Raw genomic sequence first — 26989 nt, 5'->3', positions numbered from 1 at the left:
ATTCAGAAGTAGGTGTAATAAAAGGAAAATATATTAATTCTTGCGGCGGCGGCGTGGCGAGAGCCGATCATCGCCGCTTGCGGCTATATTTATTATTATTATTTTCGACACATCAGATTGTAAAGACTGGGCTGACTTTTTAAATGTTACTATAAAAAGGCCTATTATTATGAGGAATATTATTGTTCAGGGTTAAATTAGGGCCGTTGCCGTGGCATTTTACACAAACAAAAGATGCATAAACCATCAAATAGTGAAAATTTTTTCCTAACCAAATGCTTTGACAGCAGTCGCAACTAGCAGAAGGTCGTTCCTGAATATTTATCGGGCTATCATGATGGCAACTATTGATTATGGCTGTGTTGCCTACATGTCTGCAGCTAAGGCTAACTTGAAGAAGCTTGAGGTGGAGCAAGCCCAGGCCTTGTGTATCTGCTGTAGGGCTTTAAGGACCTCCCCTGTCTCGGCAATGCAGGTTGAATTGGGAGAATTGACTTCTCTTGGCTTACTGGGTGAATGTGCAAGGTCATACAAGCACGCACCCGGCAAGGACATTTCTCAGAGAAGATGGGGGACAGAATGAGGCTGACAATTTGGGTTTTAGCTGGGTAGGAAATGCAAACGTGCGACTTGCTGGGGTTAGTGACCTAAGTGTGAGCCCTTTGGTGGCTTTGTCTACTATAGCTCCCTGGAAGTTTGTTCCGGCTCCTGTTGATATTAACTTGCATCACAAACTTAAAGGGGGCACTGGGAGGGCACCGCAGTTCGTTGTTCAAGAGCTCATTGATAAGCATTCAGATGATTTATTTATTTATACCGATGGGTCTAAGGATCCTGATGCCGGGTTCAGACCGGGGCAGCATAAGCGTCCAGTTTACATTCAAAGTACTTTTCTATGTAAGCGCGCGTCAAACACCTCCTGCTTTTTTGCGGCGCGATTCCTGCTTTTTCGGCGTGGAGCGCGGCGCGTCAGGGGCGTTTTTGCCCTTTCTGCTCTAGACGCTTTGACGGGCGTATAAGCTTCAAGGCGTCAAAATTGTTCGCCGCAGAAAAGTTCAGATTTGTCCAACTTTTCTGTGTTTTCTGTAAATTGAGAGTCGCTGTCTTTAGCTATAATTGAGGAAAACGTACGTAAACAGATAGAAACGCTCCATATTTACAGCAGCGTTTCCACGGGAGTCTCTTGAGTTCACGCTCCTGGTTGCCCCCGGAGACGTTCTCTTCTGTAATCCTCCGGGACCCTCACTCACGTGTTTGTGTTTCCTTTTTCCTCAGCGAGTCGTTGGAAGAGGAAAATGAGGAGGAGAATCAAGCTGATGAAGTCGCAGCTCCGCCGGCTCAAACAGGTGCGTTTTTAAAAGGTGTTCATCGAGGTGGATTCTTTGTTTATAATTATTCTTACGTTAATCGAGGTCGGTCATTTCAAATCATCATTGACCAGGTCTTTAGTCTTTTTTTAATAGAGAGGTCCGCAGCCAATCCTCTGCTCCAAACCCACGACTTTACAAACTTTTACAGGACGAAAAAATGTGACTTAATTCCACGAAAAGTGAGTTTGATGTAGCGCTAGAAGAGCTCTCAAAACTAGCACAAACTTCCGTTATCTGACCATCTCCAATTTCACCCTGGAGAGACTCAAACAAACACAGAAAGACCGTTTAGCAAGATCCAATTATCTCGACTCATGAAATATCCCGCAGCCCTAACTTGCCTATATCATTCTTGATTTTATTTCTGTGAGTGCGTCGTGCGTTACCCCGGGTTTTCGTTTCGTTTCAGTGAGCGCCCCTCGCCCGGTCTCTCTGCGTGTTCCTGTGCCCTCGGACTCCGCCCTGTGGACGTCCCGGGGCGACGCCGAGGTGAAGCTGAGGATGGGCGATTCGGGCATCGCCGCCGAGCCCGCGCTGACCATACACCAGATGTTCGCCTCGTCCGTGGAGCGCTTCGGGGATCACCCGGCTCTGGGCTGGAAGGACGGGGAGCAGCAGAAGAGTCTGACCTACAGAGAGTACTACCAAACCTGCCGCGTCGCCGCCAAGAGCTTCCTCAAGGTGAACCACTTAGCATGTTTTACATTAAGCATGTTTTAATCCAGTCGTTTCCAAACGTTAATGATGTATAAACCCCTTAAATGTCACTTTCAATGATTCACTGACATCAGATCTAAATTCTAATCATTTTAAGCTTTTATAACAACAAAATAAGCAACAATTTAGATTTTCCTAGGTAGAAATGTCAGTTCTATAACATAAAATGGAGAATATACAATTTTCTTGCTTCAAATTTTGTATTTAAGTTTGATAGAAGATATAATTTGTGGTTAAGAATGTAAAAAAGTCTGCTGGTAAAATAAAAAAAAATATTGTGGGGGGTCAAAGTTTCTGTGAGTAAATTTCTATTAAAACCCTAAAATAAAAACTTCATAATGCTAAGGTTCTGTCATGATCTCCTGGTGAATAAACCAAAAAAGTAAAATACAATAGTAAATGTGTTTAAAGCAGGCTCTGACATCACTTACATGTGTCTGACAAAGCCGTTTTTCAGATTCTGTCCATTTCTTTTGGTTTCTAAAAAGACTAAATTAAATCGAAATTGAAATAAACCACGATTGAACAATAAAAGGCCCTAGTGTATTTTAGTATTAATCAAAATTTAATTGTGACTAAAAATTCCTTTGTGTTTTATGGCGGTTGGTATTCAAGAGTTACATTACCGTCACCTCCTGTAGTTGTTCGTCTTAGACTTTAGACTTCATACTTTAACCATTATTCTTCAGACTTCCTTCTTTAGACTTCGAGGCTCGAGGCCTGAGGCCTCTCGACTTTCTTCTTCATCTTCTTTGGTCGTATTTTGATCATCTTTATCTGGATTTTACAGACTCTAAAACGCACACGAAAACTCTACATAACAAAGACAGTGGCATCATCAATATATATATAATATATAGATTCTCCATCTAGAATCCTTCAGGCGCCATGTTTTCAACCTTTTGCTTGTTTAAAATGTATTTAAAAATCCAAGTTGAAATAACGTTTGCCTCGTTGTAATTATTTGCCTGATGTCTTTCTGCAGCTGGGCTTGGAGCGTTGCCATGGCGTCGGCATCTTGGGATTCAACTCTGTGGAGTGGTTCATCTCAGACATCGGTGCCATTTTGGCCGGGTGAGTTTACGCACACTTTATTAGACTCTTAACACCGGGCGTGTCGCTGGATTAGGGCGAAAATTAAACGAAAACAAACAATTATTTTAGTAGTCGACTTGTCAGCAATAATTACTGTTAATATATTTAATTCATTTATTTATTTATATATTATAAGGATACAGTGTATATTTATATTATTGATGAACATATTGTTGAAAGGGAGGGCAGCACCTTTCATTTATTTTATTTTATTCCATTGATTTTAGTGTGTTTGTTTGATTTTCTATTTGATTTTGTTTTTATATCTTATTTTATTACTTTTATCCTATTTATGCCTCTGTAGTCTTTTACCTTGCTGTGAAGCACTTTGGAACCCTCTGGTTGTGTAAATCGTGCTATATACATAAAATGGATTGGATTGGATTGGATTGAAAGTTAAGTGGTGACAGAGATGAGACCACATGATGTTCCAGTTCCACCTCCTGTGCAGCACAAGTATCGGCTGTGAAACATTAGTGTTTATCTACTGACGTCTCTGATGTGAGATTGTCGCGTTACATCACCAAACATCTGCTGCATTTAGGGCCGTCTGGTCGCGTCTGAGATTACCACGTACTTTTAGGAGAAGTACTGGCTTGTGTAAACATGTATTTTATTGTGTATATTCAATACCAGAAATTTTAGTTTGGATCCAACTCAAGTAATACTACGGAGAGTATTGCAATATAAATTAGTTTTGTGTTAAAATGCATTGAATTTCTTTGATTATAAAGATGTATTGAACTGATTTTAAAAATGCAAAATATGTGCCGATAAATTAAAATAAAATATAAACAATGCAATACAATCTAAAAAATGTCTTAAAAATAGAATTGAGCATCTATATTTATGAATGAGAATCACTACTTTTCTATTGTTACGTCAGTAACGATATATTAATATTGTTATCTCAATCCATATTACACTCTTTTACACTGTATTACACTACACTCTATTACACTCTAATACACTGTATTACAATAGACTCTCTTACACTGTATTACACTACACTATTACACTCTGGGTGTACACACTGGGGCGGCAGCAGCAGAGTGCTCGTCTTCTGATCCAAAGGTCGGCGGTTCGATCCACTGGCCCGCAGGTTGACGGTGCGATTGCAGCTGCCTCATGTGAATACTGCCGTTGTGTCCTTGGGCAAGACACTTAACCCAACTCGCCCCCCAATGTCTGCAAACATCTGGGGTGTGAATGTGTGTGTGAATGGGTGACTGGTTCCTTGATGTAAAGCGCTTTGAGTACCTTGACGGTAGAAAAGCGCTATATAAATGTGACCATTTACATTTTACACTCTATTACACTGTATTACAATAGACTCTATTACACTCGCAATATTACAATAGACTCTAATACACTGTATTACACTCTACACTATTACACAGTATTTATTACACTGTGCATTCATCTGAAATATTCCACGTTGAAAAAAGAACATAAGTGAAGAAATACACGATTTTGAATGTTGTTAACAGGTCGATGATGTCCGAGACCAAATTAGTGGATTATTTTATCTAAATTTTAAGGATTTTATTTGCACAGAACGAGTCTGTGTCGACGGTTGTTTTTGTGTGAGATCCTTTAACTGTCTGAGACGTGATCCTGTGCAAAATATGCAGCGCCTGAAACGTGCAGTGCCTGAAACGTGCAGCGCCTGAAACGTGCAGTGCCTGAAACGTGCAGCGCCTGAAACGTGCAGTGCCTGAAACGTGCAGCGCCTGAAACGTGCAGCGCCTGAAACGTGCAGCGCCTGAAACGTGCAGCGCCTTCAGCCATAAACGTCTGTCAACAAAATGCCATAAATGATCAATGTTAGTCTTTGAAACGGGGGGAAAGCCTAAATCACACGCACTCCAAAAATTTGATAGTTATCCGATAACTGGAGTTATCAGATTATTGTAAACATTTGATGTGAGTGATCTGATTGTTCGATCTGATTGTTCACTCCTGAGCCAGAGAAATGATGGGGCAAAGACAAAAACGAAAGAGAAAACGTTGTTTTAAAACCTATTGTATTGGATTGTCTTACTCTAAAAACCTACTCGTTGTCGGGTGTTTTCTTGCACACGTAAACGCTCTCCAAACTTTAGATCTAAAGATGTATTTTTCTGATTGTTCTGAGTTTTTTTCTGGCCGTGTGCTTGTGCCCGGTGACTTTGCAGAAATAAGATTGTAAGTTAATAAAATAATAACACAAAGCCCATGAGTTTTGCCCACAAGTTTTGCCCACGTGTTTTGCCTGTGAGTGACGCTGGCGTTGTGGTTGCAGGGGCTTCGGGGTGGGGATCTACACAACCAACTCGCCGGATGCCTGCCTGTACGTCGCGGACAACTGCAAGACCAACGTGATCGTCGTGGAGAACCACGAACAGCTGCAGAAGATCCTACAGGTCTATGCTGTTGTCTTTTTAAACGTTTTACTGGTTTGTCACACGCACAAGGTCGAACATACACTTAAAGGAAAAAAATGTGTACGTTTATAGTTTTAAAAGTCGTTCATATGTGCCCGACCGTGGATAAACCAGGAACAAGTCTCCCCAGAGACATTTTGAGTTTGTCACAGAATCTGAAAGTGTAGATTCAAAGCTATCCAATGATGTCTCACTCATGTACATCTTGGTGGTCATTTCAATGTATACCCCTCTGAGACTTGTTTACTGAGGAAAATGCCTCCAAAGATTCTTCACCAAATGAGTGAGCAAATGAGTCCCCCCAAGTCACAGGGGGGGTCATTTGCATCTGATTGAGATAAGCCCTCCCCTCCTCTACAGATGTCACTCTGACTGTTTTTGGTGCATTCAGAACAACCTTAGATTTAAGAAATGTTTATTACACTAATCGCTAACGGTAACTGACTACACAAACACAGAGTTAAGTGAAATTTTATCTTCACGTTAACAAATCACATCTTGTTTTGCCACAACTTAAAACCCACTCCTTTGCCATTGTCTGTTTAATATTAGAGGCCTTATTTATCAATGATTTCCTATTAGTCTGCAGTCTATCAAGTTTATCAGAAATGTGCGACATATGTGTTTTTTCTTCTCTATTATGCATTTTATGCATTTTAGCTGGTGCAACTTATACTCCGGTGTGACTTTTAGTCCAGAAAATAGTTTTTTTTTTTAATGATGAAAGTGATGAAAGTGAAACTGTCTGCTGCAGGTGGAGGACCGGCTGCCTCATCTGAAGGCCATCGTCCAGTACAAAGATGCGCTGAAAGAGAAGAGGCCAAACTTGTACTCCGTAAGCGCCCGTTTCCGTCTGCGATCTCCGTCCGTCCAAGCCGCGTTTTGACCCTTTTTTATCTCCGGCAGTGGGCCGAGTTCATGGAGCTGGGCCGCGGCGAGCCCGACGCGCCCCTCGACGCCATCATCGCCAGTCAAAAGCCGAACCAGTGCTGCACGCTGATCTACACCTCCGGGACCACGGGCCAGCCCAAAGGAGTCATGCTCAGTCATGACAACGTAGGTCTCCAGGGACGACGCGCTAAACGCCACAGTGCTTCTCACAGCAATTAGAGAAGGAAGTACTACACTAAATTGACAAACACATCGTAATAAGATAAGATAATCCTTTAATATCCACACAAGGGGAAATTTCGTTGTTACAACGCTGTAGAAACAGGAGGAAAGGACAGATTATAGGAAGTTTCAAAAACACACTCTTAATAGAACTCTTATGAACAAAAACAAAAAACTCTTATTAACAAAAACTCCTCTCCTATTTTAATAGGGAATGGAGGGGGGGAATAAAATAGATAAATAAAAATAAGATAATAATAATTAAATAATGATAATAGAATAAAATAAAAATAAAGTAAAAATAGCTAGCACAAGACTAGGTAATACTATTAGCAGGTAAGTAAAGCGAATAAAAACAAAATAGAACACTCTTATTTACAGGTATTGCACATGGTAAATTCAGTATTGCACATGAATATGATGGTATTGCACATGGTTACATCAGTATTGCACATGTTCAGGGCTATCAGTTTTTTGTTGTAAAGTCTGACAGCAGCAGGAAGGAAAGACCTGCAAAACCTTTCCTTCACTCAGCGAGGGTGGGTCAGTCTCTGACTGAAGCTGCTCTCCAGAGTGGACAGAGTGGACCCTTCTGTCCCCCACCTCCTGCACCGAGTCCAGAGCGCAGCCCAGGACGGAGCTGGACTTCTTGATGACTCTGTCCAGCTTCCTCCTCTCCCTCTCTGTGATGCTGCTGCTCCAGCAGGCCCCACCGTACAGGAGCTGATGCCACCACAGAGTCATAGAAGGTCTTCAGGAGTGGCCCTGTCACTCCAGAAGACCTGAGTCTCCTCAGGAGGTAGAGCCGACTCTGGCTCTTCCTGTACAGTGCGTCTGTGTTATGAGTCCAGTCCAGTTGTGGTTCAGATGAACGCCCAGGTACTTGTATGAGTCCACTCTCTCAATGTCCCTTCCCTGGATGTTCACTGGTGAGGTGGCAGTGCGGTGGCGTCTGCGGAAATCCACCACCATCTCCTTGGTCTTCCCCGCGTTGATGAGGAGGTGGTTCCGCTGACACCAGTCCACAAAGTCCTGCTCCAGTCCTCTGTACTCCGCATCATCGTCGTCTGTGATGAGTCCGATGAAGGCAGAGTCGTCAGAGAACTTCTGCAGGACACAGTCGTCTGTGTCGTGTCTGAGGTCTGCAGTGTAGAGGGTGAAGAGAAAGGGCGCGAGGACGGTGCCCTGGGGCGCCCCCACACTGCAGGTCCGAATGTCAGACACACAGTCCCGGGCTCTCACAGACTGGGGTCGGTCTGTGAGGTAGTCCAGGATCCACTCTGCCAGGTCATACTCCACTCCAGCCTTCTCCAGCTTGTCCCTCAGGAGCAGTGGCTGGATGGTGTTGAAGGCGCTGGAGAGATCAAAGAACAGAATCCTCAGAGCTGCCAGGTTTCTCCAGGTGAGAGAGAGAGCGGTGCAGCAGGGAGATGACGGCGTCCTCCACTCCGATGCCAGGCCGATATGCAAACTGCAACGGGTCCATGGCTGGGCTCACGGTGGAACGGAGGTGGTCCAGGACCAGCCGCTCCAGTGTCTTCATCAGGTGGGACGTTAGAGCCACCGGCCTGAAGCTGTTGAGGTCTTTGACGCGCGGTGTCTTGGGCACAGGTACCAGACAGGAGGTCTTCCAGACCTGTGGTACCACCCTCAGCTTCAGGCTCATGTTGAAGACATGCTCCATAACTCCACACAGTTCATCTGCGCAGGACTTAAGGAGCCTGGGGCTGATGCCGTCAGGTCCTGCTGCCTTCCTCACTTTAATCCTCTTCAGCTCAGTCCTCACCTGTGCTGCTGAGACAGTCAGTGAATGGCAGGGGGACTGTGTGCTGGGGGGATGGGTGAGTCCAGGTGAAGTGGGGAGCTGATGGTCCGGAGAAGAGGTGTGAAGGGGAACAGGGGTGGGCCATTGTCCGGCTGTGGAAGAGAGGGCAGTCCTCAGCTCCTCCTTGTTCCCTGACCGGAAGGCGCTCTCCTTCTCCTTCAGCAGAGTCTTCAGTTCATGGTTAATCCACGGCTTGTTGTTTAGAAAACGCTGCACCGTCCGGGAGGTAACTGTGTTCTCAAAACAAAAGTTTGTGTAATCCATGATGCACTCTGTGGTGGCGTTGATGTCCTCCCCATGGTCGTAAAGCTCGGTCCAGACAGTGGTGCTGAAGCAGTCCCTCAGAGCCTCCTCGCTCTCAGCAGACCACCTCCTCACCACACGGGACAACACAGGCTGCCTGCGCACAACAGGCCGCAGATGTACAAGATTGTGGTCCGAGCTGCCCAGGGGAGGGTTCTTCAGCCTTAAACTGTATTTCTAACCCTTTAGTCGTGTTCCCTCTTCAGCTCACCTGGACCGCCATGTCCACCTGCCGACACGTGAACCTGACCGAGCCCAGCCAGGCCCAGGAGGCCATCGTAAGCTACCTGCCCCTGAGCCACGTCGCCGCTCAGATGGTCGACATCTGGGTGTCCATGAAGGTGGGCGCAGTCACGCACTTCGCCCAGCCCGACGCCCTCAAGGTGAGACTTCTGTGGCATTAGCACCGAATGAACGAATGACCGAATGACCTCGCCTGATAAAGACCACTTTATAATTGAAAATACACATGACTAATTATGCTGTTACAATTAAAGGCAGATTTATATAGATCCCAGTTTAAGGGAGTTTCCTCTAAGGTTTGGTGCCCTGTGTGTATTTATGTATTATGTATATTCAAACACACAAGCTCAAGATGAAAACAGGAACATGTGGTAATTACATGTTTATTGGGCCGAATGGTTTCTTTCTAGAAAAGAAAAGTAGAAAAACTACCACCAATCGTTTACATCACAATATTGTATTTTGACTTTTGCATTGTTTAATATAAGGCCTAATGTGATTGGCCCGTGTGCACTTTTACAACAATGTCAGTTTTACTTTTCTTGTTGGTATAGCTTAAAGGTTGAATGGACGATTTTTTTTTGGCCCAAATCTTATTTCCTCGTGACGTGGACTAGTCCTGCCACGTATCAATCATAAAACGCACCTACCGCTCACCTGCAGCCGCGTGCGGCTCGTCCCCACGTTTACGCGTGTCTAAGCGCATTGATCTATCATAATATAGTTCCCTCAGTGTACGGGACAAAATGAAGACGGAGAAAGACTGTTCAAGCTGACTCAGAAGAAGACGGAAATCTACGGGAGACGAGAGATGCGATGCGATCCGTCGCGCTAATAAACAAAATGCACGTGTGTGTTGTATCAGTCCGCACGGGGATATACTCCCAACACCTCTTTGCAAAAAACAAGTCCAAATTGTTTTTTGCCAACACCAAAGAGGCTTATTCTTCTTCCCCCCTCCCTCCCCTGGGCAGCTCGGACCACAACCTTGTACATCTGAGGCCTGTGTATGAACTCATTGTGCGCAGGCAGCCTGTGGTGTCCCGTGTGGTGAGGATGTGGTCTGCTGAGAGCGAGGAGGCTCTGAGGGACTGCTTCAGCACCACTGTCTGGACTGAGCTTTATGACCCACATGGGGAGGACATCAACACCATCACAGAGTGCATCACGGACAACATCAACTTCTGTTTTGAGAACATTGTTCCCTCCCGGACGATGCAGTGTTTTCCAAACAACAAGCCATGGATTAACCGTGAACTGAAGGTTCTGCTGATGGAGAAGAAGAGAGCCTTCAGGTCAGGGAACAAGGAGGAGCTGAGGACTGTGCAGAAGGAGCTGAGGAGGAAGATCAGGCAGGCGGAAGCCGGCTACAAGAGGAGGATGGAGGGGCAGCTGCAGCAGAAGAACATTCAGGGAGTGTGGAGGAGCCTGAAAACCATCTCAGGCTTCAAAATCCCCCCTGCCCAGACAGAGGGAGACCTACAGTGGGTGAATGATTTAAATGTTCACTTCTTGAGGTTTGATCGGTCACCCACCCCTTCCCCTGCACAGCTGCATGCTCCCTCTTCCACAGCTGGACAATGCCCTGCATCTGTTCCTCTTCACTTCTCTGCCCCGGACCATCTCCCCACTTCGCCTGGACTCACCCATCCCCCCAGCACACAGTCCCCCTGCCATCCACTGACTGTCACAGCAGCACAGGTGAGGACTGAACTGAAGAGGATTAAAGTGAGGAAGGCAGCAGGACTTACGGCATCAGCCCCAGGCTCCTTAAGTCCTGCGCGGATGAACTGTGTGGAGTTATGGAGCATGTCTTCAACATGAGCCTGAAGCTGAGGGTGGTACCACAGGTCTAGAAGACCTCCTGTCTGGTACCTGTGCCCAAGACACCGCGCGCCAAAGACCTCAACAGCTTCAGGCCGGTGGCTCTCACGTCCCACCTGATGAAGACACTGGAGCGGCTAGTCCTGGACCACCTCCGCTCCACCGTGAGCTCAGCCATGGACCCGCTGCAGTTTGCATATCGGCCTGGCATCGGAGTGGAGGACGCCGTCATCTCCCTGCTGCACCGCTCTCTCTCTCACCTGGAGAAGCCTGGCAGCTCTGTGAGGATCCTGTTCTTCGATCTCTCCAGCGCCTTCAACACCATCAAGCCACTGCTCCTGAGGGACAAACTGGAGACGGCTGGTGTGGAGTACGACCTGGCAGAGTGGATCCTGGACTACCTCACAGACCGACCCCAGTTTGTGAGAGCCCGGGACTGTGTGTCGGACTCATCATGGACGACGATGATGCGGAGTACAGGGGACTGGCGCAGGACTTTGTGGACTGGTGTCAGCGGAACCACCTCCTCATCAACGCGGGGAAGACCAAGGAGATGGTGGTGGACTTCCGCAGACGCCACCCCACTGCTCCCTTACCAGTGAACATCCAGGGAAGGGACATTGAGAGAGTGGACTCATACAAGTACCTGGGTGTTCATCTGAACCACAAACTGGACTGGACTCATAACACAGACGCACTGTACAGGAAGAGCCAGAGTCGGCTCTACCTCCTGAGGAGACTCAGGTCTTTTGGAGTGACAGGGCCACTCCTGAAGACCTTCTACGACTCTGTGGTGGCATCAGCTCCTGTACGGTGTGGCCTGCTGGAGCAGCAGCATCACAGAGAGGGAGAGGAAGAAGCTGGACAAGGTCATCAAGAAGTCCAGCTCCGTCCTGGGCTGTGCTCTGGACTCGGTGCAGGAGGTGGGGGACAGAAGGGTCCTGGCTAAATTCACATCTACGCTGGACCATGAGTGTCACCCCCTGCAGGACACTCTGTCCGCTCTGGAGCGCAGCTTCAGTGAGAGACTGATCCACCCTCGCTGTGTGAAGGAAAGGTTTCGCAGGTCTTTCCTTCTGCTGCTGTCAGACTTTATAATAAACACTGTTAGTCCTGAACACTCGCAATACTGACCTAACCATGTGCAATTCCATCTTATTCATGTGTAATTACTGTGCAATTCATGTGCAATTACTGTCATGACACATATTCATGTGCAATTACTGTCGCGATCACATGCAATGGTATTTATTTATTTATTTTTATCTTTATTATTTTTCCCCTCCATCCCTTGTTGGGAAATGGGAGGTTTTGTCTGTAGGAGTTTTTGTTTATAGGAGATCTTCTACTGAGAGTGTTTTTCAAACTTCCTATAAGTGATCTGTTCTTTTCCTCTGTATCTACCTCTGTATCTACCTGCGTTGCACCAATGAAATTTCCCCATGTGTGGACAATAAAGGATTATCTTATCTTTAATTACTGCATCAATGATCTAAAAGCCTTTAGTCGATTATCTGTCAACATATGTTGGTTTACAGAGGCAACATATCGAAATGTAGGTTTGAAATCTATTAAATATCACACAGAAAGTTAAAATAAATAAAAAATAATCACAAAAGTGCACGGCCCACACCCTCGTCCCAGTGACGCGCACCCTCGTCCCAGTGTTACAGGCTCTGGTTTCGTCTCTCACAGGGGTCTCTGGTGAACACGATGAAGGAGGTCCGTCCCACAGCTTTCATGGGCGTGCCCAGAGTTTGGGAGAAGATGCAGGAGAAGATGAAATCCATCGGAGCAACGTCTTCAACTGTTCAGAGAAAAGTGGCAGCTTGGGCCAAAGACGTGGGACTTCAGGCCAATCTCAACAAACTGAACCAGTACGTCAACTATTTAGCACAGGTTTAACATTTACTTTAGATGAGAGATGTACAGAATAATGTACATACGGTATAAAGTATATGCAGCTCTGACACCTGCTTGTCTCATGAAACATTTCGTTATGACATAAATTTATCTGATTTTACTGTCGTTTTATGGCTTAAGAATATCTGGTTTCACATGAGTCACCTGCTGGTCTCCATGGAGATTTGTAACAGATATTATAGACCTGGTTTACTCCTGCTGGTACTCGGAAAGCTTCTTTTGTTTTGTTTTTTGAAAAATTTTTAGAGCCACTTGTAGCATAGCAGTTATTTAAACTACCTGTATGTAAATAGTAGAAAAAGCTTCAGTTGTAGTCATCTGGACTCAGTTTGAAAAAATAGACGTTTCGACTCTCATCCAAGAGTCATTGTCAATAACAGAATTTAGGTCGAGAACTCCGATATTAATACTGTTCTGTGGTAAGACCCGCCCATTGGGAGGAGCCTTCCTGAAGTAGAAAGAGTTGTTTGTTTCAACAGAAACTCCCCCCTTGTATCTACCGAGCTAGCCTATTCAGAATCTTAATGGGCTATTAGAAACCTCTTTGTCTTTGTGAGACCCTGGCTCAACCACCCTGAGTACCTGATTAGCATCTGAATGTCCTTTACCTTTCCAGGGGTTCAGAATCCCATTATAAATAACAGGAAGATGAAACCTAAGCCCTCCATTTCTGTTTAAAGAAGGTCTTTCTTTTTTAACAAAAATAGCTTCCTTGACTCCTCTTTCAAACCATCTTTTCTCCCTGCTTAAAACCTTCACCTCACCGTCTTCAAACGAGTGATTAGAGGCTTCAAGATGGAGATGCACGGCGCTCTGAGGTCCTGAACTAGTATTTCTTCTGTGCTGATAAAGCCTCTTGTGTAGAGGCTGTTTCGTCTCACCTATGTAACGTTCTTTACAACTTTCTTCACTGCATTGGATCGAATAAACTACATTGCTCTGTTTTTGAGTCGGCAACTTGTCCTTTGGGTGAACCAGTTTTTGTCTTAAAGTGTTTCCTGGTTTAAAATAAACAGGGACTTCGTGTTGTCTAAAAATTCTCTGCAGTTTTTCCGACAGGCCAGACACATAAGGGATAGAGACACCCTTCCTTCTCTGTTCAGTTTCCCTTTTGTCCTGCTTCTTGGTTCTCTTCACTCTGTTGAGAGCCCAAGCGGGGTAACCACAGGCTGAGAGGGCATTTCGGACATGTTTTTCCTCTTTCTTCTTGCCCTCTGAGCTGGTGGGCACACCTTGAGCTCTGTGTTGTAAGGTTCTGATCACCCCCAGCTTATGCTGTAGTGGGTGGTTGGAACCAAAGAGCAAATACTGGTCCGTGTGTGTAGGTTTCCTATATACTTCTATTTGGAGTTTCCCGTCCTCTCCTCTGATCGTGGAACAATCAAGAAAGGCCAAGCGATTCTCCTTAGCGTCTTCTCTTGTAAACCTAATATGTGGGTCCACCGCATTGATGTGATCAGAGAAAGTTTCCAGCTCTTGTTTCTTGATTGTTACAAAAGTATCATCGACATAGCGGAGCCACAGTTTTGGAGCCACATATGTAAACTGTTGGACATCTGTCTGAACACCACTTACTTTCAATTCCGGGGACAATTTTACAGACAGATTCATGGCTGTGCCATGGGCTCGCCCGTCTCTCCCATAGTGGCCAACCTGTACATGGAGCACTTTGAGAAGAAGGCACTGTCCTCATTCTCAGGCATAGCTCCAAAACTGTGGCTCCGCTATGTCGATGATACCTTTGTAACAATCAAGAAACAAGAGCTGGAAACCTTCTCTGATCACATCAATGCGGTGGACCCACATATTAGGTTTACAAGAGAAGACGCTAAGGAGAATCGCTTGGCCTTTCTTGATTGTTCCACGATCAGAGGAGAGGACGGGAAACTCCAAATAGAAGTATATAGGAAACCTACACACACGGACCAGTATCTGCTCTTTGGTTCCAACCACCCACTACAGCACAAGCTGGGGGTGATCAGAACCTTACAACACAGAGCTCAAGGTGTGCCCACCAGCTCAGAGGGCAAGAAGAAAGAGGAAAAACATGTCCGAAATGCCCTCTCAGCCTGTGGTTACCCCGCTTGGGCTCTCAACAGAGTGAAGAGAACCAAGAAGCAGGACAAAAGGGAAACTGAACAGAGAAGGAAGGGTGTTTCTATCCCTTATGTGTCTGGCCTGTCGGAAAAACTGCAGAGAATTTTTAGACAACACGAAGTCCCTGTTTATTTTAAACCAGGAAACACTTTAAGACAAAAACTGGTTCACCCAAAGGACAAGTTGCCGACTCAAAAACAGAGCAATGTAGTTTATTCGATCCAATGCAGTGAAGAAAGTTGTAAAGAACGTTACATAGGTGAGACGAAACAGCCTCTACACAAGAGGCTTTATCAGCACAGAAGAAATACTAGTTCAGGACCTCAGAGCGCCGTGCATCTCCATCTTGAAGCCTCTAATCACTCGTTTGAAGACGGTGAGGTGAAGGTTTTAAGCAGGGAGAAAAGATGGTTTGAAAGAGGAGTCAAGGAAGCTATTTTTGTTAAAAAAGAAAGACCTTCTTTAAACAGAAATGGAGGGCTTAGGTTTCATCTTCCTGTTATTTATAATGGGATTCTGAACCCCTGGAAAGGTAAAGGACATTCAGATGCTAATCAGGTACTCAGGGTGGTTGAGCCAGGGTCTCACAAAGACAAAGAGGTTTCTAATAGCCCATTAAGATTCTGAATAGGCTAGCTCGGTAGATACAAGGGGGGAGTTTCTGTTGAAACAAACAACTCTTTCTACTTCAGGAAGGCTCCTCCCAATGGGCGGGTCTTACCACAGAACAGTATTAATATCGGAGTTCTCGACCTAAATTCTGTTATTGACAATGACTCTTGGATGAGAGTCGAAACGTCTATTTTTTCAAACTGAGTCCAGATGACTACAACTGAAGCTTTTTCTACTATGGAACACGCCTGGACGAATGAGGGATCACACCGACATACCTGTATGTAACCATTAAAACCTCTCTTCATTTGGGCCGATTGCTCCAAAGGGCCCAACTAAAATGAGCCCATGGACTCTTCGTGAAGCTGAGACTCTAGTTTTGATGTATGATTTACTCTAATTGTTAGTGGCAACAAGCAATGCACAAAAAAAAAAAGTCAGCTTTCAAATCCCGCCTAGATTTGGCTGTGTCTCTAAAGGCAAGGCAAGTTTATTTGTAGAGCACATTTCATACACAAGGCAATTCAAAGTGCTTCACACAGCAGGAAAAATGCATTAAAATCACAAAGAAATTACAGAAACAGAAATACAATAAAATTGTATTAACTAAATAAAAAAATTAAATAAAAAATCCCTAGCCACAAAGGGTAACGTGTTTTCGGAGTCCAACTCCTTTTTAAATCCTTTTTAAATCAGTCCAACTGATTGTACGTACTTTTACACTTCTAACGTGTTTTGGAGTCCGACTCCTTTTTAAATCAGTCCAACTGATTGTCTAAACGAATGAAATCACAAAACAATTTAAGACATAAAAGGAAAGAGTGCAAAGAAAAATCCTTTCAGTCATATGCGCAGCAAAACAAACTGTTTTTAGCTTAGATTTGAACATTGTCAGAGTAGAAGCCTGTCTCTCATCTTCAGGAAGACTGTTCCAAATTTTGGCTGCATAAAACTGAAATGCAGATTCCCCATGTTTAGTCCTGACTCTGGGCACCAGCAGGAGGCCGGTCCCTGAGGTCCTCAGAGTCCGAGATGGTTCATATGGCACTAACAGCTAAAAGCTGCTGATGTTATTGATTTGATGTGGCTGTTAAAGTTCAAGTCTTGAGTCCATTTTCTACCCCCAGATTTCTAACTTGGTTTGTAGGTTTTAGAGCGAGACTCTGGAGGTGACCGCTAACAATTTCTCTTTTTTTCTGTGGGCCAAAAACGATTATTTCAGTCTTGTCTGAGTTCAGCTTGAGAAAGTTGTTTTGCATCCAAATCCAAATCCAAATCCAAATCCAAATCCATCCGGCGGTGGAGCAGGAATTCTTCGCTCATTCCTCTCTTCTCTAACTATCATGCTCAGGTCCAGTCCAATGCCTCAGAGCGTGGAGCAGGTTCTCTGTCAGCACCCTCACTCCACCTCTGAATAGGTGGGGGCCATTTCTCTTAAACAGGTCCCCTCGTTTCCAGAATAGATAGAAATTCTCAATGTAGTGTAGTCCTCTCGGTGCACACTCTTTGGACAGCCACGTGTTTGGTCGAATTTGCCCCAAGTTTGTTCCAAGAAACAGCCTTGTCTTTCATTTCTTATTGATATTTCGGGCAGTGTTCACAGTCTTTCTCCCTTCTCCTCCCGGACATGTCGCTGGCGTCAGATATGTTGTTAAAACTGGAAAAAAATTCTTAAAATCCTTGGTTTACTTGAAAAAGTCATAAGCAAAAATGTTTGGAAGACAAAAACTGATTAAAAAGCAAAATAAATAAGGAAAGCAGCAATAGCAAGCTGGAGCGCGCAAGAAAGCGTCTGCACTCTTCGGAAGCAGGAAGCAAGGAAGGAAATGTTGGGAGAAAAGAAGTTCAGTTGGAATGTTAATAAAATACCTTTTCAAACTGATCCTGGTTCATCCCGAAAGTATTGATTTGACTGGAGATAAGTGTGTTAAAGTTTTATTTTTGTTACACATGTACATTTTATCAGACAGTGGACAAAAAGGAATAAATAAAGGTTAACAAAAGCTGCAAGAAGAGCGGATTTAAAAACTTGCTGTGTAATCCTGTAAGAGTATTAAGTGTCTATATATTGTCCATTCATTTTTGGTGTACATTTCTCTTCTCAGAAACGGTGCGAGCCCTCCGTCTTCCCTCAGTTACCAAATCGCCAACAATCTGGTGTTCAAAAAGGTGCGCAAGGCTCTGGGGCTGGACCGCTGCAGCAAATGCTTCACTGGTGCCGCGCCCATCACCAAAGACACGCTGGAGTTCTTCCTCAGCCTCAACATCCCTCTGTACGAGCTGTTCGGGATGAGTGAGAGCTCCGGCCCACACACCGTCTCTGTCCCCGAGGCCTTCAGGCTCACCAGGTATGCACCCACTTTTATTAAAGGATTCTGTTGTTATTGGCCTTTAAACACGAGAATCAGTGCCTTTAGTTTGGCATCACATGTTTTAGAAAGTAGAACACGGGGAACTGAGGTCTCAGTCTACTGGCAGCAGAGGGAATTACATATTTGAGAGGGGAAAAATTTAGCTTATTAGTTGTAATGATCGTGATCAGACGACAGCCACCATGATCGAGAAGACGTTGCGGATCGAGGAGACGTCACGGATCGAGAAGAGGCCAAGAAGAGATGGAGAAGAAGCCAAGAGGAGATTGAGAAGACGCCACAGATCGAGAAGAGGCCAAGAAGAGATCGAGAAGAGGCCCAGAAGATATCGAGACGAGGCCGTGTATCAAGAAGAGGTCAAGAAGAGATCGAGAAGATGCCACGTATCGAGAAGAGGCCAAGAAGAGATCAAGAAGACGCTGTGGATCGAGAAGAAGCCAAGAAGAGGCCAAGAAGAGATCGAGAAGAGGCCAAGAAGAGATTGAGAAGAGGTTGCGGATCGAGAAGACGCTGCGGACCGAGAAGATTCAAAATGACGCTCAGGGAGAGAAGATTTACAGATTTAACAGTTCATCAAAGTAGTGTAAATCAAGTTAAATGTAACTCCAGATATGTTTTTGATGAGAGAACAACGTTGGAACATGGAAACCCTCTGACGTTAAACAAAATGCTTAAGTTAACGGCACCAACCGTTTCTATGATGTTTTGGGCGATTAGACGCTCTGTACAAGAAGACAGTCCAGCTTTACTTGTGTGCGTAGTTTCTTCCGTAATTTAAGTGAGTGTCCTGTGTCCAGCGTGGGGAAGGAGATCCCCGGTTGCAGGACCAAGCTACAGAGTCCAGACGCGGAGGGAAACGGCGAGATCTGTTTGTGGGGCCGCCACGTCTTCATGGGCTACCTCAACATGCCCGACGAGACCGAGGAGGCCCTGGACTCTGAGGGCTGGCTCCGCTCCGGGGACCTGGGCAAGCAGGACAAGAGCGGCTTCCTCTTCATCACCGGAAGAATCAAAGGTAAATGGAACACTTCATGATACATACGATTATGAGTGGCTTCTTTTATTTGAGCGTCAACAAACAAAGGTACATGAAGGAGACAAAAATCTGACTCAAGAAGAACAGTACATAGTTCATGCACTTTGACTTACAAAGTCAAACAAATATTTGGGGAAGGTTTAGAGTACTAGTTAATTTAATATTAAGGGCCGACAATTAACTTCAAAATCTATTTTAGTGCAATAAAAATAATGTTCCATCCCTTCTTGGTCTTTGAAGTCTTAAAGGAATAATGGAGGATTTTTGGCACGCAATCAAAGTCTCATTTCCTCGTGGCATGGACAACCAAGTAGTTCTCCCACATGTCAATAATTCCCTGCGTGCTACTGCACACCTGCAGCCGCGTCCCCATGATAGCAGTACGTTTCAGACAGCGAAAGACTGTATTCAAGCTCAGAAGAGACAGAAATCTGTGGAGACGAGAGATGATGCGATCCGTCGCGCTAATAAACAAATGCATGTGTAGCAGCGGGGCTGTTGATCAAACAAGGTTTGATGGGAGGCGGCCTCTTGGAAAGAACAGGAGGGTGGGGTGGGGGGTGGGGGTGAGTGTGGTGAGTGTGCGCATGCGCATTTATAAAAAGGGACTAACAGTCGCTTGAGTTCTCAACACGGTAAAAAATACTTTATCCTCTAAAAACGCAACATGCTTAACCGGATAGTACGTAACCCATGTCTATAAGGCATGTTCTGCATTGATAGATTAAACTCTTTCCAAATCCAGTTGAAAAAGGAAGTTTTTGCCACTCTTCCAATAGAAATGCCTTCGACGCAGTTTTTTGCACTGTTTTTAAATGATTTGATACTTTCCTGATTGTTCAAACCGAAGCGAGAGCAGAAGTAAACACTCGGTCACGAGCCGGGTCTGCCATCTTGAATGTTTTGGAACGGGGGTGAAAAGCAACTTCCGTATCTTCAGTGTGACGCGTTAAACCCTCCGCCTGGGATTGGATCGGACGATTATGGTCCGACGACTTGATTGGTTCTGACTTGGGTTCCAGACCCTTCCGCATTTGAACAAAATGTGGGAGGGGCTGGCGGGTCACGCAACTGTAAAACATGGATAAACATGTACCTTCTGATCAGACTACACATGTAATACTTTATCCAAGTAAAACCAGTGTGTCCGTGTTCCTCGCGTGTTAAAGTTGCGTTTGCGTTTTCAGAGCTGATCATCACGGCGGGAGGAGAAAACGTGGCTCCCGTTCCCATCGAGGACGCGGTGAAGGAGCAGGTCCCGTTCATCAGCAACGCCATGCTCATCGGAGACAAGAAGAAGTTTCTGTCCATGCTCATCACCATCAAGGTAAAAACACACTCTCCTGTCTCTGTGTTTGTCTCTGTGTTTGTCTCTATGTTCACAAATAATGTGTGAATGAAAGATAAACCCTAAACGTCACATTTTTTCATCTCGGAAAGAGCAGCAAATGTTAATGTTCAAATGTCGCCATCTGGTGGTCATTATAGAAAGAAACAGTTTCTGACCGGCCCCCAAATTTAAATCTGGACATTTAAAGCGAATAAGAGCCAAACAGTCAAATGAAACTTAAATAAATAAACGTCATTAGAATAGTCCCTTACCTGAGTCTTGTGTGGGATAAAATGTGACCGTGGATAAACCAGTTATCCGTGCTGACCCCGCCCGCGTCGCTCCGTGCTGACCCCGCGCGCGTCGCTCCGTGCTGACCCGAGCATTTGCACTTTATTGTACATTTAATAAAGTGAAGTTAAGTAAATGATGTGTAATAAATAGTACCTGCTGTACAAAGTCGAAGCTGTAATGCAATGAACTTCTGCATAGTTTTTGATAAACTCCAGCTGTGAGCGCCTCTTCTGAAAAGTGAAACAAAGAAGTTTGGCGCGGGCTACAGTAAAAAACACGAAGATACAGACCTTACACCGTCCCAAAACAGCTAGTTTCAAGAGAGTACGTGATGGTAATTATTCAGTAGTAGTCACATTAAATTCAAGCCCGTATTTGTTATGCAGAAGCCAAGGAAAAAAGAACACGGCCCGGTGCTAGCTTGGAATGTAGCGAGCTAAAGCGGCTAACGCGGGCTACAGTAAAAAACACGAAGATACAGACATTATACCATCCCAAAACAGCTAGTTTCAAGAGACTACGTGATGTTAATTATTCAGAAAGTGGTCACATTAAATTCAAGCCCGTATTTATAATGTGGAGTGCACTGAAGCAGCATGTTAGCTTAGCATTGCTCCATCTCTGCTCCGGTGCCCGAGGCAAAAGTGGCGAGGCTAAAGTGACATCACAAAACCACCTTAAAACACAGCGTAAAAGTACCTCAGTTCCGTTGCAATGCAGTCCAGGGAATGTAAGCTCTGAAGACAGTCTGGAGAAATGAATAATGTCTCTGAGAGGAGTAGAAAAAGCTTCAGTTGTAGTCATCTGGACTCAGTTTGAAAAAAAAAAATAAAAAATAGACGTTTCGACTCTCATCCAAGAGTCATTGTCAATAACAGAATTTAGGTCGAGAACTCGATATTAATACTGTTCTGTGGTAAGACCCGCCCATTGGGAGGAGCCTTCCTGAAGTAGAAAGAGTTGTTTGTTTCAACAGAAACTCCCCCTTGTATCTACCGAGCTAGCCTATTCAGAATCTTAATGGGCTATTAGAAACCTCTTTGTCTTTGTGAGACCCTGGCTCGACCACCCTGAGTACCTGATTAGCATCTGAATGTCCTTTACCTTTCCAGGGGTTCAGAATCCCATTATAAATAACAGGAAGATGAAACCTAAGCCCTCCATTTCTGTTTAAAGAAGGTCTTTCTTTTTTAACAAAAATAGCTTCCTTGACTCCTCTTTCAAACCATCTTTTCTCCCTGCTTAAAACCTTCACCTCACCGTCTTCAAACGAGTGATTAGAGGCTTCAAGATGGAGATGCACGGCGCTCTGAGGTCCTGAACTAGTATTTCTTCTGTGCTGATAAAGCCTCTTGTGTAGAGGCTGTTTCGTCTCACCTATGTAACGTTCTTTACAACTTTCTTCACTGCATTGGATCGAATAAACTACATTGCTCTGTTTTTGAGTCGGCAACTTGTCCTTTGGGTGAACCAGTTTTTGTCTTAAAGTGTTTCCTGGTTTAAAATAAACAGGGACTTCGTGTTGTCTAAAAATTCTCTGCAGTTTTTCCGACAGGCCAGACACATAAGGGATAGAAACACCCTTCCTTCTCTGTTCAGTTTCCCTTTTGTCCTGCTTCTTGGTTCTCTTCACTCTGTTGAGAGCCCAAGCGGGGTAACCACAGGCTGAGAGGGCATTTCGGACATGTTTTTCCTCTTTCTTCTTGCCCTCTGAGCTGGTGGGCACACCTTGAGCTCTGTGTTGTAAGGTTCTGATCACCCCCAGCTTGTGCTGTAGTGGGTGGTTGGAACCAAAGAGCAGATACTGGTCCGTGTGTGTAGGTTTCCTATATACTTCTATTTGGAGTTTCCCGTCCTCTCCTCTGATCGTGGAACAATCAAGAAAGGCCAAGCGATTCTCCTTAGCGTCTTCTCTTGTAAACCTAATATGTGGGTCCACCGCATTGATGTGATCAGAGAAGGTTTCCAGCTCTTGTTTCTTGATTGTTACAAAGGTATCATCGACATAGCGGAGCCACAGTTTTGGAGCTATGCCTGAGAATGAGGACAGTGCCTTCTTCTCAAAGTGCTCCATGTACAGGTTGGCCACTATGGGAGAGACGGGCGAGCCCATGGCACAGCCATGAATCTGTCTGTAAAATTGTCCCCGGAATTGAAAGTAAGTGGTGTTCAGACAGATGTCCAACAGTTTACATATGTGTTCAGGTGTCAGTTTGGTCCTTTCCTGTAGGGTGGTGTCTTCCTGCAGTCTGATCCTCACTGCTGCTACTGCATCAGTGGTCGGGATGCAGGTGAACAGGGACACAACATCATATGAAACCATGAGGTCATCTGGGTCCAGTTGGAGATGTTTCACTTTATCCACAAAGTTGTGCGTGTTTTTTTTTCTCTGAGAGGAGAACATGTAGCTGTAGCCATGTGGTTCGCAGCTGATTGGTGGAAAAAGATCAACATGCGCTGGCTAGAAAAAGGTGACGCCCCCCAGGAAAAAGACCCTAAAACTACCCATTTTTAACAGCTTAATGTATACTTCGACTTTCACATTCTGCAAAAAAACGAAAATAAAAAAAAAAAATTTGGCTTTATCTCAGTTTCACCGAGGCTGACTTGTGGCGGTTTTACCCGTGGTCGATCACAAATAGTTAAATGTCATTAGAATAGTCCCTTACCTGCGTCTTGTGTGGGATAAAATGGTTAAATGTCATTAGAATAGTTCCTTACCTGTGTCTTGTGTGGGATAAAACAGTTAAATGTCATTAGAATAGTCCCTTACCTGTGTCTTGTGTGGGATAAAACAGTTAAATGTCATTAGAATAGTTCCTTACCTGCGTCTTGTGTGGTCCAGTGCCAGGTGAATGCAGACAGCGGCGCTCCAGAGGATGAGCTCACTCCGGAGGTGGTGGAGTTGTGCCGTAGACTGGGCAGTAACGCCACCCGAGTGTCAGAGCTCGCGGCGGGAAAAGACCGCGCCGTCAACACCGCGATACAGGAAGGAATCAACCGAGTTAACGAGAAGGCCACGTCCAACGCCCAGCGCATCCAGAAGTGGCTCATCCTCGACAAAGACTTCTCCATCATCGGGGGAGAGCTGGGTGAGGGAACGTGTGTGTGCGGGTTACCCCCCACGAGTCTGAAGGTTCACAAGTCCGAAGGTATTAAAGGTTCACTAGTCCGAAGGTTCGCTAGTTTACGCACCGGACGCGCACTATTGACGCCGGCCACTGTACACAGGCGCGCGTATGGCGTGCTTGAGCTCTCTGCGCACATGCGCAGTAGAGGTGTTGTCGCATGAGCAGTGGAGTTGTTGACGGTGTGGCCTTTCATTGTGTAAAATGGCGGATATCGAGTGTTGTTTTCATGTATTTGGTTTTCAAAACCCTCACACGGAGGCGCCGGTCTCTGTATTCCACCGTGAATACATCGTACAGCTACTTTCTCCCACACACGGCCACAATCAATCGTTCGTCTGCCATGGTTGACGAGCCAGGAAAAAGTGGCGCTTCTTGGGGAATTCCACGGGGAATACCGGAAATGCGAGGGGCAATACGTACGTACGTACGTACGTCACTGGAGCGTCAGCTCTGATTGGCTGCTGCGGCGGCTGCTACGCTTCAGCTGCAGGAGACCTCAACATATCTGAACGCGTCGTCGCGTAAGCCGCTTTCGTTGCCTCGGCCAGCTCATACGCGCGCTCAAAGCGTCGAGAGCGTAAAAAAACGCACCAATCGCGCCGCAAAAACGAAGAAATCGCGCGCCGCGGATAACCCACTACGTGCTCGACGCGCGTTTACCATAGACTTTGAATGTAAACTGGACGCCTCGGCCGCGGCGGTGTGGAACGGCCATCACACCTTTGGTGAGGAGAGAGTAGAGCCTGCTGCGCGCACTCACACCTTCGGACTAGCAAACCTTCAGACTAGTGAACCTTCGGACTAGTGAACCTTAAAATTTCAGAATTTTCGGACTAGTGAACCTTCGGACTCGTGGGCAGCCACCTATGTGCGAGCTGAACGTGTGCGAGCTGAACATGTGCGTGAGTTGAACGTGCGCGAGAGCTGAACGTGTGCGATCGGAACGTGACGTTCGCCAAGCGGAACGTGTGCGCGAGTGGAACGTGTGCGTGCGCTGAACGTCTGCGAGCGGAACGTCTGCGAGCTTAACGTGTGCGAGCGCTGAACGTGTGCGAGCGGAAAGTGGGCGCGCGAGCTGAATGTTTGCGCGCGAGTGTAACGAACGTGTGCGCAAGGAACGTGTGCGCATGGAACATGTGCGCGCTCGCGGAACTCTTTTTTATTTACTTTACCATTTCATTTACGTGTTTAACTTGCATTTCTTTTTTTCTGAAACTATAGTTCGGAGTGTGTTATTTTTTCTAAGGGGAAAAAAAAAAAAAAAAAAGTGTAGTGCCTAAGTAAGTAAAGTGCCAAAAAGAAACAAAGTTATTTTTTTGTGTGCATATTTATGAAAAAAAACAAACCTTGGTCTGAGGGGGAAGCACAAGTTGAGACACAGGTGAAAAGAAAAAAAGGCAGCCGCGGCGCGGTCAAATAGTCCAGCAGTTTCAGGAGCCGCGGCACAAAATAACATGGCAGTTTCGCGGCTCTGTAGACACTCCCACGAAAAAATTTTTGCCAGTAGAAAAAAAACTCAGTGCTGGCAATAATGGCAGAGATGGAGATGATAGTTTTGTTTTATACTCAAGAGCAGGTTTAAAAGCCAATGATACAAGGAATAATTTTTTCTGACTTTCATTAAAACGTTAAGGGCAAATTTTATGCATTTTAAGTGTCATGTTTTCAAATTAAAATAAAACAGAAAAAAAGTAAAAATAGCCTTCTTTAAATTTCCTTAAAGGTGCCATAACGTGCTTTTTTCACGTTTCGTAGTCTATCCTAAGTGTATAATTGATAATAATAAGGGTTGTGCAACACCCTTAACATAATAGTTAAGAAATATCACCCAGACCTTGGACCCCCTCACCAACCCGGAAATGCAGACGGCTTGGTTTGATATTCGCCCCCACCCTTGCGAAGAGCGATCTGGCTCCCCCGCCCAACCCGTGACGTAGTCTCAGAGCGCGTGTGTGCCCCGCCCACCCGTGACGTAGCCCCACAGCTGTCTGCTCCGCGCTGCGCAGCTCCTGCCGCGCGACTGAGTGAGAAACAATAGAACTTCAGATCAACATTACTTTGAGCCTAAATAAATCTGGTGTTTATTCTACAGCGTGCGCAGAACAGACATATATATGCATATATATATAAGTCTTGTGTCCATTGCGCTCTTATTTCCTGGTTTTTCGGTATCGGATAGAACTTCTCTCCGTTTATTTTCCCGGTTGCTGCATCAGCTGCCACATCAACCTTCACCATTGTGATAATAGTAAAGAGTGCGATATCATTAATGAAGTTTTGGGCCTCTTTGAACCGTGTTTCCTCGTAAATCGAAGCAGAAAAACTCCGGGGCTTGTATTGGGAGACGAGCCTGCAGCAGCGCAGAGCCGGGGGGAAGGGGGCGGGGGGCGTTAGGCGGGAGGGGGAGGCGGGTGGAGAGGGGGGAGGGTGAGGGGGGATGATGACGCATGCCTGTGAACACCCCCCGTCAGTTTGGAGATTGGAGGAAAGGAGATAGTCTGTAATATAGCTAAACACTGCGGGAATCAATCAAAAAAACACTGGGTACATATATGAAGCACAAATAGCAATGTAAGAAGGTTAAAAGCTCTGAAAAGTCGATTTTGCATGTTATGGGACCTTTAAACATAAAATATCACATAAGAAAATGTTACTTAACACTGGTGTAAAACGTAAAATTTCACCTTATTTTTTGGCGGAAAGACTTGAATAAATCCACATTCAGTGATAAAAACCTTGAGATGTGTTTGTTTTCACATGTAAGAATAATGAAAAAGCTCGTCTTGATGAAATAAACGGGTGGTAGTAGTATTAATGCCCTCGACTGCACATTTAATAAAACGACAGTCTAATCCCCGTTTGCTTCTCTCCAGGCCCGACCACGAAGCTGAAGCGTCCGGTTGTAGCAAAAATGTACAAGGAGCAAATCAACAACTTCTACAAAGAAGTGCCGACGCCCACGAGTCCCGACGCTCCGGAGCCGCCGAAATAAACGCAACTCGTCATCCTGCATCGTCACTCCTCTTTCCGCCTGAAGCTTTGGCCCTCGCCTGTATAGCTGTATAAAAGAAGTAAAATGAGCTTTATTTGTTACGTATAAGCTGATTATTTATTGGTATTGTCGACGGTGATACCTGAACCAATGAAGTCAAAGTGGCTACATGTGAACAAAGGGAATTCTACCGTATTACTTGATGAAAAAGGTGGGGTTTTTTTTAGGTGAGGTGGACTCCCCCCCCACCACCATCTCAGACTTCCTCATCTCCACTGTGGACTCC

General features: G+C 45.3%; 1 protein-coding gene across 1 annotated transcript; it reads left to right on the top strand.

Annotated features, from left to right (window-relative positions):
• The first annotated feature begins 1779 nt into the window (after nucleotides 1-1779).
• LOC140354163 (long-chain-fatty-acid--CoA ligase ACSBG2-like) lies at nucleotides 1780-26745 on the top strand. The gene is made up of 12 exons (XM_072439083.1): nucleotides 1780-2051; nucleotides 3073-3161; nucleotides 5467-5587; nucleotides 6363-6443; nucleotides 6515-6664; nucleotides 9056-9232; nucleotides 12612-12793; nucleotides 17654-17896; nucleotides 18718-18935; nucleotides 20144-20283; nucleotides 23426-23672; nucleotides 26585-26745. Exons 1-12 carry the CDS (start codon nucleotides 1872-1874, stop codon nucleotides 26701-26703), a joined length of 1947 nt encoding a protein of 648 aa, XP_072295184.1. The 5' UTR covers nucleotides 1780-1871; the 3' UTR covers nucleotides 26704-26745.
• Nucleotides 26746-26989: the final 244 nt, after the last annotated feature.

This window comes from Eucyclogobius newberryi, unplaced genomic scaffold (genome assembly GCF_026437365.1).
Source record: "Eucyclogobius newberryi isolate DKJ021-1_F unplaced genomic scaffold, fEucNew1.0.hap1 SCAF_9, whole genome shotgun sequence".
Classification (NCBI taxonomy): Eukaryota; Metazoa; Chordata; class Actinopteri; order Gobiiformes; family Gobiidae; genus Eucyclogobius; species Eucyclogobius newberryi.
The sequence above is the reverse complement of the archived record's forward strand: the minus strand, read 5'-3'. Positions and strand labels throughout refer to the sequence as shown.